The sequence below is a fragment of the Myotis daubentonii genome, chromosome 14 (assembly GCF_963259705.1).
Source record: "Myotis daubentonii chromosome 14, mMyoDau2.1, whole genome shotgun sequence".
In the NCBI taxonomy this organism is placed as follows: domain Eukaryota; kingdom Metazoa; phylum Chordata; class Mammalia; order Chiroptera; family Vespertilionidae; genus Myotis; species Myotis daubentonii.
In genome coordinates, this window is record NC_081853.1 from 23493083 (window position 1) to 23509421 (window position 16339).

Genomic DNA, 16339 nt, shown 5'->3' on the forward strand with positions numbered 1-16339 from the left:
AAATTATCTTTATACACTTTCCAATGTAATTCATTTGTACTAATAATTAGTTGGCTTAGCAAGCACTTTTTTCATTAATTAGGCTGAACCTCGGTCTGAATGAGGCAGGTTTGGGGGCTGTAGGAAGAGGTGTGATTTTCCGAGATGGAGCTTTTCGGTGGCCTTTTCCTCCTAGTTCTGGCTCCCATAGCCTCTAGGTCAGCATTGTTCAATAGAAATATCATGTCAGCTTCAAATAAGAGCTTCTATGTCATTTTAAATTTCCCAGGAGTCTCATTAAAAAAACAGAGAAACAGGTAAAATAAATTTTAATAATATTTTAACTCTAAATATTCCAATATTATTGGTCCAACGTGTAATAAATGTAACAATAATCAATGAGGTATTTGACCCTGACTTTCTTTTTAAAAAAATATATTTTTATTGATTTCAGAGAGGAAGGGAGAGAGAGAAACATCAATGATGAGAATCATTGATTGTCTGCCTCTTGCATGCCCCCTACTGAGTGAGGATAGAGCCTGCAACCCGGACACATGCCCTTGACCGGAATCGAACTCAGGACCCTTAAGTCCGAAGGCTGATGCTCCATCCACTGAGCCAAACCAGCTAGGACCCTGGCTTTTTCTTTCTTTCTTCTTCTTCTTCTTTTTTTTTTTTTAACTAAATCTTCAAAGTCCAGTGCTTCGTATTGGTACAGCACACAAGTCAGACCAGCCACGTTTCAGTGTGCAGTAGCTGCATGTGGCTTATGGCTACTGCTCGGGACAACAGTTCTAGATACTCATGGGTGCCACTCTTCACACTTCCGTAACTGGACCCATGCTCGCTCTTTCATCCCCCTGCTGTCCACACCAAGCCTCCCCCCGGGGGCTTCCCTGTTCTCCTGCCATCGTGGGGCTGGAGCCCCAACAAGTTGTCCCTTTCGTATCTTTAGTCTTTCTCTTCAGTATCTTCTTCCCTCAGCCCAGGTCTCTAATCTTGGAAAAGTCTGTTTACACCAATCCCCCTTTCTTCATGCTACCACTTCCAGGCAGAATTCCTTTCTCTGCATCCTGTTCCTTACTGTGCACTGATCCCTCAAAGCCCTGTGGTTTGACTCTCATCTCCACCCAGAGTTGCTGGTGCAGCCTTAGCCTAGGGACCATGCAGTGTCAACTGCTGGGTGCATACCTAGCTGAGCTGCACTGGCCTCATGGGGGAAGCAGATCATTTTATGCCTAATCTTCTGATTCTGGCCCAGATGTTCAGAGGGGGGCTCCAGGGTCTATATTTTAACAAGTACTAGTATTTCTGAGTATAAAATAATGCTTGATCCTAGCAGAAAATCTGGCCATGTGGAAGATAAACTATGTATATTTTAACTTACTTTGGAAAATTTCAAATATGAAAAAAAAAGGTAGAGTAATATGAGTCTCCAAGCATCTACCATCAACTTCAACATTAACATCTTGCTTCTTCTATTTAAACCCCACATTGTTTTTGTCATTTTTGGGGAATAATGTAAAAGCAAATCCTAGTAATTGTGTAATTTCAGCCTTAAAAACTTAGGTATATATCTTTAACAGGTAAAATACATAGTTGCCTTATTTAAATCAGGATCCAAACAAAACCCACATTTGGTTGATGTATGTCTTAAGTCTCTTTTAGTCTACAACAATCTCCCTTACCTGTTCCTCCTCTCTTTCATCCCAAGTCATTTATTTTATATATATATATATATATTTTATAGTGGGAGAGGGAGAAAGAAACACTGATTGGCTGCCTCCTGCATGCCCCCCACTGGGATCAAGCAGTGCCCTGACCATGAATCAAGCCTGTGACTCAGGACTATGCTCAACCGACGGAGCCACACCAGCAGGGTCCACGCCAGCAGGGTCCACGCCAGCAGGGTCCACACCAGCAGGGTCCACACCATTTATTAAAAAAACAAAAACAGGTTATTTGTTCTGTACAATTTCCCACCTTCTGGACTTTGCTGATCGCTTCCTGTGGTATTACTTAACTTGTTTCTCTCTCCCCTGCTTTCTATAAACTGGTAGTTATATCTTCAGATGAAGTTTCATTAGGATTTAACTTTTACTTTTGGGGGAGAATACTTCATTGTTGGTATTGTGTACTTATTATTGAATTCCATTACAAGGCATACAATATCTGATAGCTCCACTTTTACTGAAGTTTTTTTTTTAATATTTTATTGATTTTTTACAGAGAGGAAGGGAGAGAGATAGAGTTAGAAACATCGATGAGAGAGAAACATCGATCAGCCGCCTCCTGCACATCTCCTATTGGGGATGTGCCTGCAACCCAGGTACATGCCCTTGACTGGAATCGAACCTGGGACCTTTCAGTCCGCAGGCCGACGCTCTATCACTGAGCCAAACCGGTTTCGGCTTTACTGAAGTTTTAAGAATAAGATTTATCCATGAATTCAAGTGTTATTAAATGATCCTATTCATTTTTAAAGTTCCCTGTTAACTTTTCTCTTAATGGATTATCTTCTATTGATAATTGTGTACATCCATCATTTATTAGGAATTACAAATGGTGATTTTTAAAATTGTTCCTTAATATAGTTTATCCAGGAAAGGCAAAATACATGATTTTTTTCTATTTGTTTACTAATTTTCAAAGTACATTTGGTGTCCTAGCTACCTCCAAAATTTTATTTCTATCATAAACTCAGGGTCTTTTTATTTTTTATTAAAAAATCTTTTTAAATTGATTTATTTAGAGAGAGATGATGGGGGGGGGGAGAGGAGAGAGAGAGAGAAAGAAAGAAAAAGAAAGAAACATCCATGAGAGAGAATCATGGATCGGCTGCCTCCTGCACGCCCCCCCAGTGGGGATCGAGCGCAACCCGGGTATGAGCCCTGACCGGGAATTGAACCCGGGACCCTTGAGTTCACAGGTCGATGCTCAACCATTGAGCCATGCCGGCCAGGCGGATTTTTTATTTTTTGAAAATATTTTTTAAAATTGATTTTTAGAGAAAAAGGGACATAGATAGAAACATTGATGAGAGAGAAACATCATCGATCGGCTCCCTTCTGCATGCCCCCCATGAGCAGATCAAGCCCACATAAGCCCTGACCAGGATTCTAACTGGTTGCCTCTTGGTTCCTGGGTTGATGCTCAACCACTGAGCAACACCAGCTGGGTGGATTTTTTATTTTTTTAATCCTCACCCGAGAATATTTTTTTCCCATTGATTTTTAGAGAGAGTGGAAGCAAGGGGGAGAGACAGAAAGAAACATTGATGTGAGACACATTGATTGGTTGCCTCCTGCACACTCCTGGACCCTTGCTGAGGATCGAGCTTGCAAAGGACGTTCGTGCCCTTGACCAGAATAAAACTGTGACCCTTCAGTCTGAGGGCCAATGCTCTAACCACTGGGAAACCGGCTAGGGCTAAAGGTAACTATTTTTATTGTGATTTTTTTCCTTTGGCCTATGAATTATCTCTATGTGTATTGCTTAAATTTCCAAATATTTGAAGATTTTCCAAATATATTTCTATTATTGATTTCTAATTAACTTTCATTATAGTCAGATAATATGTTTTGTATGATTTCAGTTCTCTTTAGATTTGTTAAAGTTCATTTTAGGGTCCAGAAATCAGTCTGTCTTGATGATTATTCCAGATGCACTTGAAAAGAATGCATTTAAGTGCCACTGGGTAGAATGTTCTATAAATGCCAATTACGTCATTGAGTGATAGGCTTTTTATGTTCTATAAACTTACTGATTTTGAGGGATCTACTTGTTCTGTTACTGAAAGAGGAGTGCTGAGATCTCCAGCTGTAACTGTGGATTATTTCTCTTCAATTCTGTCAGTTTTTGTTCCACATATTTTGAAGCTCTACTTTAGGTGCATACATATTTAGAATTGTTATGTAATCTTGATGAATTCATGTTCCTTTTTTTAATGTTCTTCTTTATCCCTGATATTTCTTATTCTGAAGTCCTTTTATCTTATATTAATACAGGTATCTCCTGCTCTTTGAAAGTTCATGTTATCTGCTTCGTTTTTATGAAAGACCTATATTATCTGTTTTTACCAAATGAAAGAAATCTGAAGAGGATTTTCATTTTTATGAAAACGTCAAAAAGCAAAGTGTGTTCACTGTTTATTTTGCAGCGTGCACTCCGAGCAGCAAGAGTGGCACCACCCAACTCCCTCCCCAGGACCGACACCCAGCATCTCAGCACCAGGCACCAGAGCTTCGAACTGTGTCTGTGAGTGTCTGTGCTTTATCTCGGTTTCTTTTGTGTATCCATTAGCAAGATGTGTCCCAAGGTATCAGAAAAACCTGAGAGAGCACATATATGGGTGTCAAACTGTACATAAGTATTTTGATTGTGGTGAATGAAATATATTGTATGAGTGTTGAACTTTGAGCCCCCCATTTGTACTATTTACACACAGAATCTTGAAAGCTGTTGAAGTTACTGTTGGTTCTGCTAGTAGTAAAGGAGTCTCTTTAAGTTGGCATCCAGTAATGGATAAGATGGAGTCTATTGCTTGAGTGGATTGATGGGTGTTTAAAGCATGGTATGTTATCATATAATTCCTGCTTTTACTGTATGTAGTGTTATTTTAAGTTTTACATGTTATTTGGTAGGTTACTTTTGGGTCTGGGAGTGCTCAAAATTTTTCCCATATAAAATAATGGTAATTGCTTCTTCGCTTTATGCCATTTTGGCTTGTGAAGTTTCACAGGAATGCTCTACTTTCAGATATTGGGGGAAACTTGTATAGATACTTCAGCTACCTTCTGATTAGCGCGCGCACACACACACACACACACACACACACACACACACACACTAGAGGCCTGGTGCACCAAATTCATGCACTCAGTGGGGGGGTTTCCCCAGCCTGGCCTGTGCCCTCTCACAGTGTGGGAGCCCTGAGATCGATCTCCCCAAAGAGGTAGGCCCTGCCACCCATCCAGGGCTCCTTAATGGATTGCCCCAAAGAGGTAGGCCGGAGCTGGGGGTCCCGCCTCTGCGGCTCAGGTGGAGCCGCCGGGACCTCCAGCCTCGCCATGTGGACGCGCCAGGACCCGGCTCTGCGTGGAGCTGTGCACGCAGCGTCAAGTCCCCGCCCACCCATGCGTGCCTCGCCCACCCACCTGGGCCTGCTGCGCTCGCAGGTTGCTGGAGATGGGTTGTTACGACGTGATGACCACATAGGCTTTTATTAGATAACATTTTTATTGATTTCAGAGAGGAAGGGAAAGGAGAGAGATGGAAACATCAATGATGAGAGAGAACCATTGATCGGCTGCCTCCTGCATACCTCCTACTGGGGATCCAGCCCACAACCCAGGCATGTGCCCTTGACTGGAATCGAACCTGGGATACTTCAGTCCACAGGCAATGCTCTACCCACTGAGCCAAACAAGTTAGGGTGGTGTTTATATATTTTTAAAAGTCATTCCCGTTGTTTTAATTTATCTGTGTGTTTAGGCTTAAAGTGGGTTTCATATAAACAGTATATAGTGGGTCTTTAAAAAAATGTATTCTGATAGTTCTACCAGGGGCTTTTTATTTATTGTAATGACCTATATTCTTTGGTTTAAATCTGCAACATGGGTATTTGTTTTTCATTTGTCCCATCTGTTTTTGTTCCCATTTTTCTCTTTTTCATGCCCATTTTTGGATTGAGTATTTTTATATGTTACCTTCACTATTAAGTTGTTAGCTACCCTCTGTTTTTTTTTTTAATTTATTTTTTTAAAATATATTTTTATTGATTTTTTACAGAGAGGAAGGGAGAGAGATAGAGAGTCAGAAACATCGATGAGAGAGAAACATCGACCAGCTGCCTCCTGCACACCTCCCACTGGGGATGTGCCTGCAACCAAGGTACATGCCTTTGACCGGAATCGAACCTGGGACCTTTCAGTCTGCAGGCCGACACTCTATCCACTGCGCTAAACCGGTCTTGGCGCTACCCTCTGTTTTATTATTTACTGGTTGACCTAGGATTTACAAATACATCTTCTACATATTACTGTATATCTTCAAATATGACACCCCTTCAGGTATACCAGACCCTTACAAAAGGCTACTTTCATTTCCCCTTTCCATTGTTGTCATATATTTTATTTTTACATAAGCAATAAGCCCACAATGTACTTTAGTCAATATGTTTAGAGAGATTAAAGAAATTAAAGTCTTATATTTACTCAGGTATTTACTATTTCTGGTGTTCCTTGTTTCTTTGTGTAGATCCAGATTTTCATGTGTAGTATTTTTATTGTGCCTGAAGAACTTCCTTACATTTCTTGTAATATAGCTTTGCTGGTGATTCATTCTTTCAGATTTTCTTTTTTAAAGCCTGTATTTCACCTTTTAATTTTATTTATCTTTAAAATTTATTACTTACTAAATTAGCACCATTATATTTTAAATTAATTTTTATTGTAACTGGTTAACATCCTATAAATTTCAGGTGAACAATATTATGATTTGTGTACCCTATTGTGTTCTCATCTCTAAAAGTTCAGTTTCTATTCATTAGCATATATTTGACCCCTTTACCCATTTTGCCCTCTTCCATCCCCTTCCTTTTTGGTGCCACCATTTTGTTGTACCTATGAGTTTGTTTTGTTAGTTCACTTGTTACTTTTTTGTTTTGTATTCTACAGATGAGTAAATCATACGATTTTTGTCCTTTTCCATCGGACTTAATTTTGCTTAACACAATACCCTCAAAATCCATCTATTCTGTTACAAGTGGCAATATTTCAACTTTTTTTAATGTCATGGTAGTATTTCATTATATCTATATATTGCACATCTTATCCATTCATGCATTGATGAATGCTAATCTTGTTTATTGTAAATAATGTTGCAATGAACATAGGGGTTCATATAGCTTTTTAAATGTTTTCATATTCTTTATATAAATACTCAGAAAAGAAATTGCTGAGTCATATGGTAGTTTAATTAAAAAAATTTTTAAAAAATATTTTTATTGATTTCAGAGATGGAGAGGGAGAGATAGAAACATCAATGAGAGAGAATCATTGATTGGCTGCCTCCTGCATGCCCCCTACTGGGGGGGATTGAGCCCACAACCCGGGCATGTGTCCTTGACCAGAATCGAACCTGGGACCCTTCTGTCTGCAGGCCAATGCTCTATCCACTGAGCCAAACTGGCTTGGGCTAGTATTAATTTTTAAGGAACCTCCAAACTGCTTTTCATAGTGGCTGCACCAAATTACATTCTCACCAATAATGTATGATGGTTCTCTTTTCTCCACATCCTTGACAACACTTATTTGTTGCATTAAAAAAAAAATAAAAAAAAAAAATATATATTTTTATTGATTTCAGAGAGGGAGATAGAAACAATGATGAGAATCACTGATCGGCTGCCTCCTGCATGCCCCCTACAGGGGATCGAGCCCACAACCTGGGCATGTGCCCTTGACCGGAATTGAACCTGGGACCCTTCAGTCCGCAGGCCAACACTCTGCACTGAGCCAAACCGGCTAGGGCTGTTGCATTTTTTATAATAGCCATTTTAACAGGTATGAGGTGATATCTAGTTGTGGTTTTGATTTGCATTTTTATAATTATTGATGTTGAACATATATTCTTATCTGTTGGCCATCTGGATGTCTTGCTTAGAAAAATATCTATTCATATCATCTGTTCATATTTTAATCATTTTTGTTGTTGTGCGTGCATTCTTTATATATTTTGGATACTAATGCCTTATTCAGGAGTATCGTTTGCAAATATCTTCTCCCATTTGGTTGGTTGCCTTTTTTGTATTTTTGGCCGTTTCCTTTGCTGTGAGGAAGCTCTTTAGTTTGATATAGTCCCATTTCTTTATTTTTGTTTTCCTTGTCTTTGAAGTCAAATTCACATAAACACCACTGAAACTGATTGTTCAGAAGCTTATTACCCATGTGTTCATTCATGTATTTTATTATTTTAGGTCTTACATTCAGGTCTTTAAATCCATTTTGAGTGAATTTTTGTATATGATATAAGATAGTGTCAAGGCCTGGCTGGTGTGAGTCAGTTGTTGTAGCATTGGCTTGCACACCAAAGGGTTATGGGTTCAATTCCCAGTCAAGGGCACACATACCTTGGTTGCAGGTTCAATCCTCAGTCCCAATCAGGGCACATGCGGGAGGCAACCAATTAATGTGTCCCTCTCATATAGATGTTTCTCTCTGTTTTGTCCCCCACCCCCCTCAAAAAATAAATGGAAAAAATATCCTTGGGTGGGGAATCACAACAACAAAGATAGTGGTCTAGATTAATTATTTTGCATGTGGCTGTCCAGTTATCCTAACACCATTTATTGAGACTTTCCTTTCTCCACTGTATTATCTTGGCTCCTTTGTTGTAAATTAACACATTTTGGGCGGATCATGAGCATTCTTGTGTTTTTATATTACACAGTGTTTTACATAAATATTAAAGGCATGCCTTAAAATTAAATAGCCGTTGTATTTTAAAGTTACTGATTACATGTTTTTACAAGCTAAGATCTTTTTAAAGTATGATACTTCGTAAATAGAAACTTATCTGGCCACTGGGTAAAGCTAGCAATAAAACTACTGGTGTGCAACATCAACTGCCCCATTTATGTAGGTTTATTTCTGGGCTCTCAATTCTGTCCCATTGTTCTTTTTTCTTTTGGTCTGTGTCTTTTTCTGTCAGTACCATACTGTTTTGATTAGTTTTGTAATATAGTTTGAAATTGGAGAGTGTGATACCTCTGGGTATTTTTTTTACACCCCCCCCCCCATCCCCCAGGATTGCTTTGGCTGTTTGGAATCTTTTGTGGTTCCATACATTTTAGGATTTTTTTTCGATTTCTATAAAAATGCCATTGGGATTACATTGAATCTATAGATTGCTTTAGGTATTATGGGCATTTTAACAATGTAATCCTTCCAGCCCATGAACACAGACTACCTTTCCATTTCTTGTGTAGTTTTCAGTGCACAGGTCTTTGACCTCAAGTGTGTTCCTAGGTGCTTTATTCTTTTTGTTGCAATTGTAAATGGGATTGTTTTCATTTTCCTTTCAGATAGTTCGTTGGTAGTATATACAAATACAAATACAAAAGATTTCTGTATATTGATTTTTATATCCTGCAACTTTATTCATTTATTTCTATTCTTTTGATGGATTTAAAAAATATATATTTTATTGATTTTTTAGAGAGAGGAAGGGAGAGGGGTAGAGAGTTAGAAACATCGATGAGAGAGAAACATAGACCAGCTGCCTCCTGCACACTCCCCACTGGGGATGTGCCCGCAACCAAGGTACATGCCCTTGACTGGAATCGAACCCAGGACCCTTCAGTCCACAGGCCAACGCTCTATCCACTCAGCCAAACCGGTCAGGATTTTTGATGGATTTTTAAAAAATATATATGAAATTATGTCTTCCACAGATAGTGACAATTTTACTTATTCCTTTCCAACTTGGATGCCTTTTATTTATTTCTCTTTCCTATTGCTTTGTTTAGGACTTCCAGTACTATGTTGAATAAGAGTCGAGTGAGCATCCTTGTCTTGTTTCTGATCTTCGAGGAAAAGCTTTCAGCTTTCCACCAGAGTATGTTAGCTGTGGGTTATAACCTTTAATTGAGGTTTTAAATCATAAGTGGATGTTGTATCGTGTCAAGTACTTTTCTGCATCTCTTGAGATATGACTCTTATCCTTCACTTTCTTAATGTGGTGCAGCACTTTCATTGATGTGTGGGTGAATTCAACAGTGTTTGGTATATGGCAAATTCAAGTTTTGCTTTTTGGAATTTTCTGGAATTTTTTTCTGAATATTTTCCATCTGTGGTTGGATAAATCCCCAGATGCAAAACCTGCGGATATGGAGGGCCGACTGTACTTGTTCCTCTCTCTATGTAATAGGTCTTTTTCTCTGGCTGCGTGTATAATATAAAGTTTCAGCAATTTTATTATGGGGTATGTATGTGTTTATTGATTCTTCTACTTGTGTCTCCAATTTACTTGGATCTGTAGGGTTATAATTTCCCAATTTGAAAAATTCTGACTTTCTTCAAATATATTTTAAAATATATTTTTTATTTCAGAGAGGAAGGAAGAGAGAAACATCAATGGTGAGAATCATTGGTCAGCTGCCTCCTGTACCCCCGGCATGTGCCCTGACTGGGAATTGACCCATGACCTCCTGGTTTATAGGTCGATGCTCAGCTACTGATTCCTGCTGGCCAGGCTCTTCAAATATCTTTTTTCCCCCTACCCTCCCTTAAACTTGTTTTCTCCTTGGGACTCCACTTTACACATTTCAGACCTCTTAATACTGTCCCACAGTTGCTTGGTTCATCTTTTGAGTTCCTTTTTCTCTGCACTAATTTGTATAGTTTCTATTGCTCTCTCTTCTGACTTAGTGTTACCTTTCTCACTGTAGTGTTTAATCTGCTCTTACTCCCATCCAGTATGTTTTCACTTTAGATACTGATTTTTTCATTTCTAGGAATTGTTGGCAACATTTTTTTTTCTTCCATTTTTATGTTCCTTTTCCTTTACGTTCTTTAATATATTTATAATAGTGTTTTAAGGTACTACTCTGCTAATTACATGGTCTCATTTCTGTGACTGTCAGGTTTCTTTTTTCCTCTCCTGGTTATGGGCAATATTTTTCTGCTTCTTTGCATGCTGGTAATTTTGGATTGGCTGCTAGACTTTTTAAAGGAAAAACAAAATTTACAAAGTGTTGGGCTTTGATCTGGCACTAAGTGAAATTATTGCTGGATCAGTTTGATCTTTTCAAGACTTACTTTAAGATCCAGAGCAACCTTTCATCTAGGCCTAAATTAGGATTTACTGTTAAGGTATGCATCTTTCTTAGTACCCAATGTCTTATGTTTATGAAGTTTTTGTACTCTAGTTATTGGGAAAATGAACTGCTGTGAATTCCCAGGAATTGGTCTATTGCTTTCCAGTCATGATGATATATGCAGATTAACACTTGGTCAAAGATTCTAAGAACCCCTTTTGCAGATCGCAGGAGCTTGCTGTCTCCTTTTTAGTATTCTGCCCCCTATGTTGTGGCTTAGCTTTCCTGAACTCTGATCTGTCTCTTCAACTCAGACCATTGGATTCCGTCTCCCTGTCCTTTGGCCTGGCAGTAGGCTGGGATAATTGTGTTCCCCACTTGTTTTTGTTCTCCTTAGTACTGCCTGTTGTCATATGTACTAGCTGTTTACAGTGTGATGAAAATCATAGCCTTTAATCCTTCATGTGCGCAAGTGGAGACCTCTCCTGTAGAACTCATAACGAAAGCCTGTGAAATTTCTAGTTTTGACAGTTGTTCTCATTGACTTGCTGTTTTCTATTCAGAATGGATAATTATTTGATGGTAATTATTGGGCTACCTGGCTCAAAGGATCATAAGAAACCCCCCCGCGCGCCCCCCCCCCCCCCCCCCCCCCCGTAGATCCCACACAAGTATTATGGCTATGAATGATGTGGCCCTACTCTTCCAGATTCAGTGGTTTAAGGGACTACCTTAATGTTGTCTGGGGGTTTCTTTTGCCACACTAGTTGCTTTGTTTTTGTGAAAGGATTAAAAACTGATGGCTGCTACTGCCTTTTTGTCTTGTCAAGCACTCTATACCTTTTAAATTATCATTTTATTCATCTCATTTGGGTGTTAACTGTCCTGGAAGGTTAACATAGTATTTCCACTTAATTAGCTTAGTTTACAGACAAAAAATTTGGGGGATTTTTCTTACCCCCAAATGGTGAATCTGTTACTACTCTAAGCATAAACTGTTGAAAGTGATAATTTTATATACCTCCAGATTATCTGAACTGATCCTCCCTGGTGTAAATTACACACAGAGCACATGGCCAGGACAGCATTGACCTATTACTAACCCAGTGTGTGACATGGAACTAGTCCCTTCTCATTCATTTGTTGACAGTACCTGGCACCATCAGGAAGACTAGACTTGTCCCTGGGGAGCAGAGTTTTGTTAGGGAAGGCAGACATGTATGTAAAGCTAACTAGAATTCAGTGTAGTCTGTGTCCACTGAGAAAAGTATGCAAAGGTGCCTTCTTGGGTCTTTCTTTTCTCTAACAGGAAAGAAAAAACAAAGAAATCACCTGCAGTTTTCATATTGTCTACAAAGGCTTGGATTTTACCAAATGACCTGGAAGTCTGGGTGGGCTGGGCCATGGCCTCTCTATCCTCACTTCAGTCAACATAGTTTCACTGCTTCCCATTTTATATATTACAATCTAACATTTATTTCAAAACAGGGGTTTTGCTGCAGAAAAACAAACGAAGGATGAGAAACAGAAGAATGGGGACCCACACTTACCTGTGCACACAGCCTCCTGAGGTGAGTGGCTTGACCTTTTGTCTAAGAGCATTCGTATCAAACTACTGTGATCCACTCCTAGATAACAGCTGAGGAGCCCCCTCATTCTACATTGAGAGTACTGGCCTTACCAACTTGGCAGCGGTCAATTCTGTGCCAGTTTCTCAGTAAATTGGGAGTATATGCTTATAGCTTGTTGTGCTGCTTAATGTGTGAAAGACCCAAATGCACTGCCAGCTCACAGCAGGTCTCAGGAAATGGTAGTTATTGTTGTGACTGATGATTCAGGCGAGGGTCCCAGGGCCTCTGCTGAGAGGTGATAGTTGGCTCAGGGTCAATTTAGACCAGAACCCCTCCTGTCACTGACAGGGTCAATAAACTGAACAAATGGTGTCCCCCCCTTCTGGCCAGTCTCTTAACTATATTGATATTTGGTTAGTACTGTCCTGCATTTACATGGCATTTTGTGGACCACCCACATGTATTAGCTCCTTTGAGTCTTGCAACCATTCTGTAGAGCAGACTTTATTAGTCTCATTCTACAGAAGAGGATGTGCATGCAGAGCCAGGGTCACAGTCCCCGTACCTGAAGACCAAGCCTAGCACTCCGTTTACAGTGCTTTGTATATGGTACCTTCTGTATGAACTCAATCACCAGGATGCTCACACTGTGACAGACCAGCAGGGACTTGGTTCATGTTGACCAACAAGAGTCAAAATGAACTTTTTTAGGGAGGATAATTAATGTAGGGAGAATTATAAACATCATGTTTAATTACTTTGGAAACAAAAACTCCCAAATAATGCCTGAACCCAAAAGGTACATAAAAATGGCCAAAAAATATTTTTTAAATAATAGATCATTTGTAGTTTCTCCCTCATAATGAGTGCTTTTTAAATTACAAACCATATCAAATCATGTTAAGGCAGATGATCAATCTCGTTGCAGTTTTAACTATTCCTGGGAAAGTCATCTTGTTGGAGCGCTTCCTTGCCGCTGTTTGGTCAGTTGGTCCAGGAATTGGCAGGTGGGGAGCTGGCCCGCCAGTCTTGTCACTGCTCGTTCTGCTGGCCCTCTGTGACGGAAGCAGACACGGAACCCTGGCCCTTGTTGACATCACTGATGCACACCCACTGCCCGTCGACTGACTCCTTCCACAGGGTCACCTGCAAGCCAGCACACACACAGGTCAGCACCCCTTCCCTCTGCTCTGATCTCACTGGATCCCTGAATGATTGCCCAAATTCCCGAAGAACCATGGCTCACAGCCATGTGGGAAAACAGAGGACTAATCTTGGTTTCCTCACTGAAATCCCATCAAAACAGAAGAAAAATCTACACAAAGGAGGTGACATGAGTAGTTCCAAATTTCACTCTCCCCTAAAAGAACTGTTCATGGACAAGACACCACTAAGAAAGTCCTAGAACAGGGGAGGGAGTGAGGCTGACACCCCCCGCACTAGAGACCAGGCTGGACTGCATTAGGTAAGAGGGATGGCTACATGCTAACTGCACCTCTCCTCCAGGCAGGGAGGAGAGCACTAGGATGACATCCATCCAGCACCACAAGAGGGGCTTGCAGGTGAACCTGTGGGGTCAACCACTGGGAATACGATTGTGACGGAGAAGGGGCTTCCAACAACCAGCACTCAGATCTTTGCAGACCTAGTTCCTACCTGCAGAATCCAGCTAGACTCAGGGCACAGTCTGACCAGGGAACTTGGTGAGTGCAGATCGCCTAATTCAGGTCCCCAAACCAGAGTTCTGCCTACTTTTGTAAGTCACAGCCCTACCTGCTGCAGGAAGAGCCGGCAAGAACACCTCGAATCCACAAGTCCCACCAACTGTATAGCTGAGAGGAAGGCGGGCAGGCAGAGCTGATTACCTCCAGAGCAAAGCCAGTGGCCCCATTCGGCCATGTCATCCGTTGGGGCATGCACTGGCTTAGGTCAAAGCCATAAAGAACATTAGTGGCCTTAGAGCTGCTTTTCCTGCTGAGCCCAGGAAAGAAACTAATTTGTAACCACACTTACTGCTGAAAACAGCCTTCAGACCAGGGACCCTTCCCAGAGCACATGCGAAGTGGTGTATTCCATCAAACATCCCTGCTTCTAGGGGCACTGGAACAGAAAGCACAGACTATGGCTGTTCCTGTCTCCAGAGCAAAACAAGTGACCTCACCTGACCACGATATTCAGTGCACTCTTGCCTGATTGGGGTCCCCAAATGAGCTCCGGGTGCTGTCCCACCAAAGCAGGGAAGCTAATTCACAGCCCCACCTCCTGCTGAGTAGAGTACTCAGTCCTGACCATGCAGTAAGTTTGACCAGGCAACTGTGAGGTTCATTCTATAGACTCAGTTGGGCAGGAAACCAAGCCAGCAATTGTATCTAGCTGTTCTCGGCCAATAGCACCCCCTACCTCAGTGTTCAAACAGCTGCCTCACCCAAAGATATATCCTAACAGCAAAGGGTCTATCTTTGCTATTAGGACCTCATCTGTCCAAAGATATTACTAACAGACACGTCCAGAAAACCAAACTGAACCTGTAAAGTCTGGAAGAGGAGACCACACTCCAGTGTGCAGGTACCAAGGATCATGAAAAACCAGGTAAATATGACACCACCAAAGGAAACTAATCAAGCTCTAGTACCTGACACTAAAGAAATGGAGATCTATGAACTATCAGATAAAGAATTCAGAGTAATCCTTTTGAACTTTAGTTAAAACAATGCATGAATAACACAAACTCTGGCAAAGCAACAGAAACCATCAAAAAATAAAAACTCAAATCCTAGAACTTAAAAATTCAGAAACTAAACTTAAGAATTCCAAAGCAGCCTCAACAGTGTACAAGAAAGAACTATGATCTGGAAGATAGGACATTTGAAAGTATTCAGTCAGAAGAACAAAAGAATGAAGAAGAGTATAGAAAGCCTACAGGAATTATGGGACCTAATGAACCACCCCCCCATAAAAAAACCCCACCACCAATATAGTAGCCCCCCATCCATAAGGGATATGTTCCATGACTCCTCTAGTAGATGCCTGAAACGTGGATAGTAGTACTGAACCCTATACATTATACCTACGACAAAGTTTAATTTATAAACAAGGCACAGTAAGAGAGAGTAACAATAAAATAGAACAATTGTAAACAATATACTATAATAAAAGTTATGTAATATGGTCTCTTTTTCAAAGTTATCTTACTGTACTACACTCTTCCTTTATTTAAAGAAAGCACATTATGGCTTCTCTTTGGCATAACTGAATTGCCAGCATCACTACTCTTGTGCTTTGGGGCCATTAAGTACAAAAAGGGTTACCTGAACATAAGCACTGTGCTATCGCAATAGTCACTATGACTATGACAATGACATAGATATGCTGGACAAAGGGATAATTCATGATGAGAGAGAATCATTGATTGGCTGCCTCCTGCACGTCCCACACTGGGGATTGAGCCCTGACTGGCAATCGAACCGTGACCTCCTGGTTCATAAGTCAATGCTCAACCACTGAGCCACACCAGTGGGCTAGAAATATCTTTAAATTTCAAGAACACTGGAATTCACTCAAACAGTAATAAAATATGCAGAAGTTAACATCCTTATATAAACTTAAAGGGCAGTAAGATTTAAGGATATAATTAGGACACATGCTCAAAATGCAGGCTTCATTAACTGCATTTTCCAGTGGGCAAAGACAAATGGGGCCCTGTCCCCCAGGTCATAGAAATGCTGTGTACCTTATTATCTCCACCCGAGACGGCCAGAATGTTGGCTGTGATGGACCAACTCACGTGCCACACAACATCATTGAACTTGTGCAGTAGTTTGGGAGACCACGTATTGCTTGAGGCATCGTCACAGGTCCAAATGAACACACGACCATCCTGGGAAGACAGGAGAGTCAGGAGATGGGGGCAGTTTTCATGTCTTCAAAGTCACTTTCTTGTTTCAGTTCCCTCTGCTCTGTCTATACTTTC

At 40.6% G+C, this 16339-nt stretch overlaps 1 protein-coding gene and 1 long non-coding RNA gene across 5 annotated transcripts in view; one reads left to right on the plus strand and one right to left on the minus strand.

Annotated features, from left to right (window-relative positions):
* The first annotated feature begins 1882 nt into the window (after positions 1 to 1882).
* LOC132215393 (uncharacterized) lies at positions 1883 to 15537 on the plus strand. 2 transcript variants are annotated; one of them, XR_009448513.1, is made up of 4 exons: positions 1883 to 3414; positions 3987 to 4236; positions 12287 to 12369; positions 13298 to 15537. It is a non-coding gene; the product is annotated as an uncharacterized LOC132215393 (long non-coding RNA). The 2 variants fall into 2 exon arrangements; XR_009448514.1 differs by having other exon boundaries at positions 2227 to 3414; positions 4139 to 4236.
* The window catches only part of SEC13 (SEC13 homolog, nuclear pore and COPII coat complex component), a 28521-nt gene continuing 25282 nt past the window's right edge, over positions 13101 to 16339 (minus strand). For all 3 annotated transcript variants that reach the window (XM_059663541.1, XM_059663540.1, XM_059663542.1), the window contains 2 exons: positions 16100 to 16246; positions 13101 to 13515 (listed from right to left, as the gene is read on the minus strand). In XM_059663541.1, coding sequence (XP_059519524.1) covers positions 13402 to 13515; positions 16100 to 16246 — 261 coding nt within the window. In that variant the 3' untranslated portion in view covers positions 13101 to 13401. The remainder of the gene's footprint in view (positions 13516 to 16099; positions 16247 to 16339) is intronic.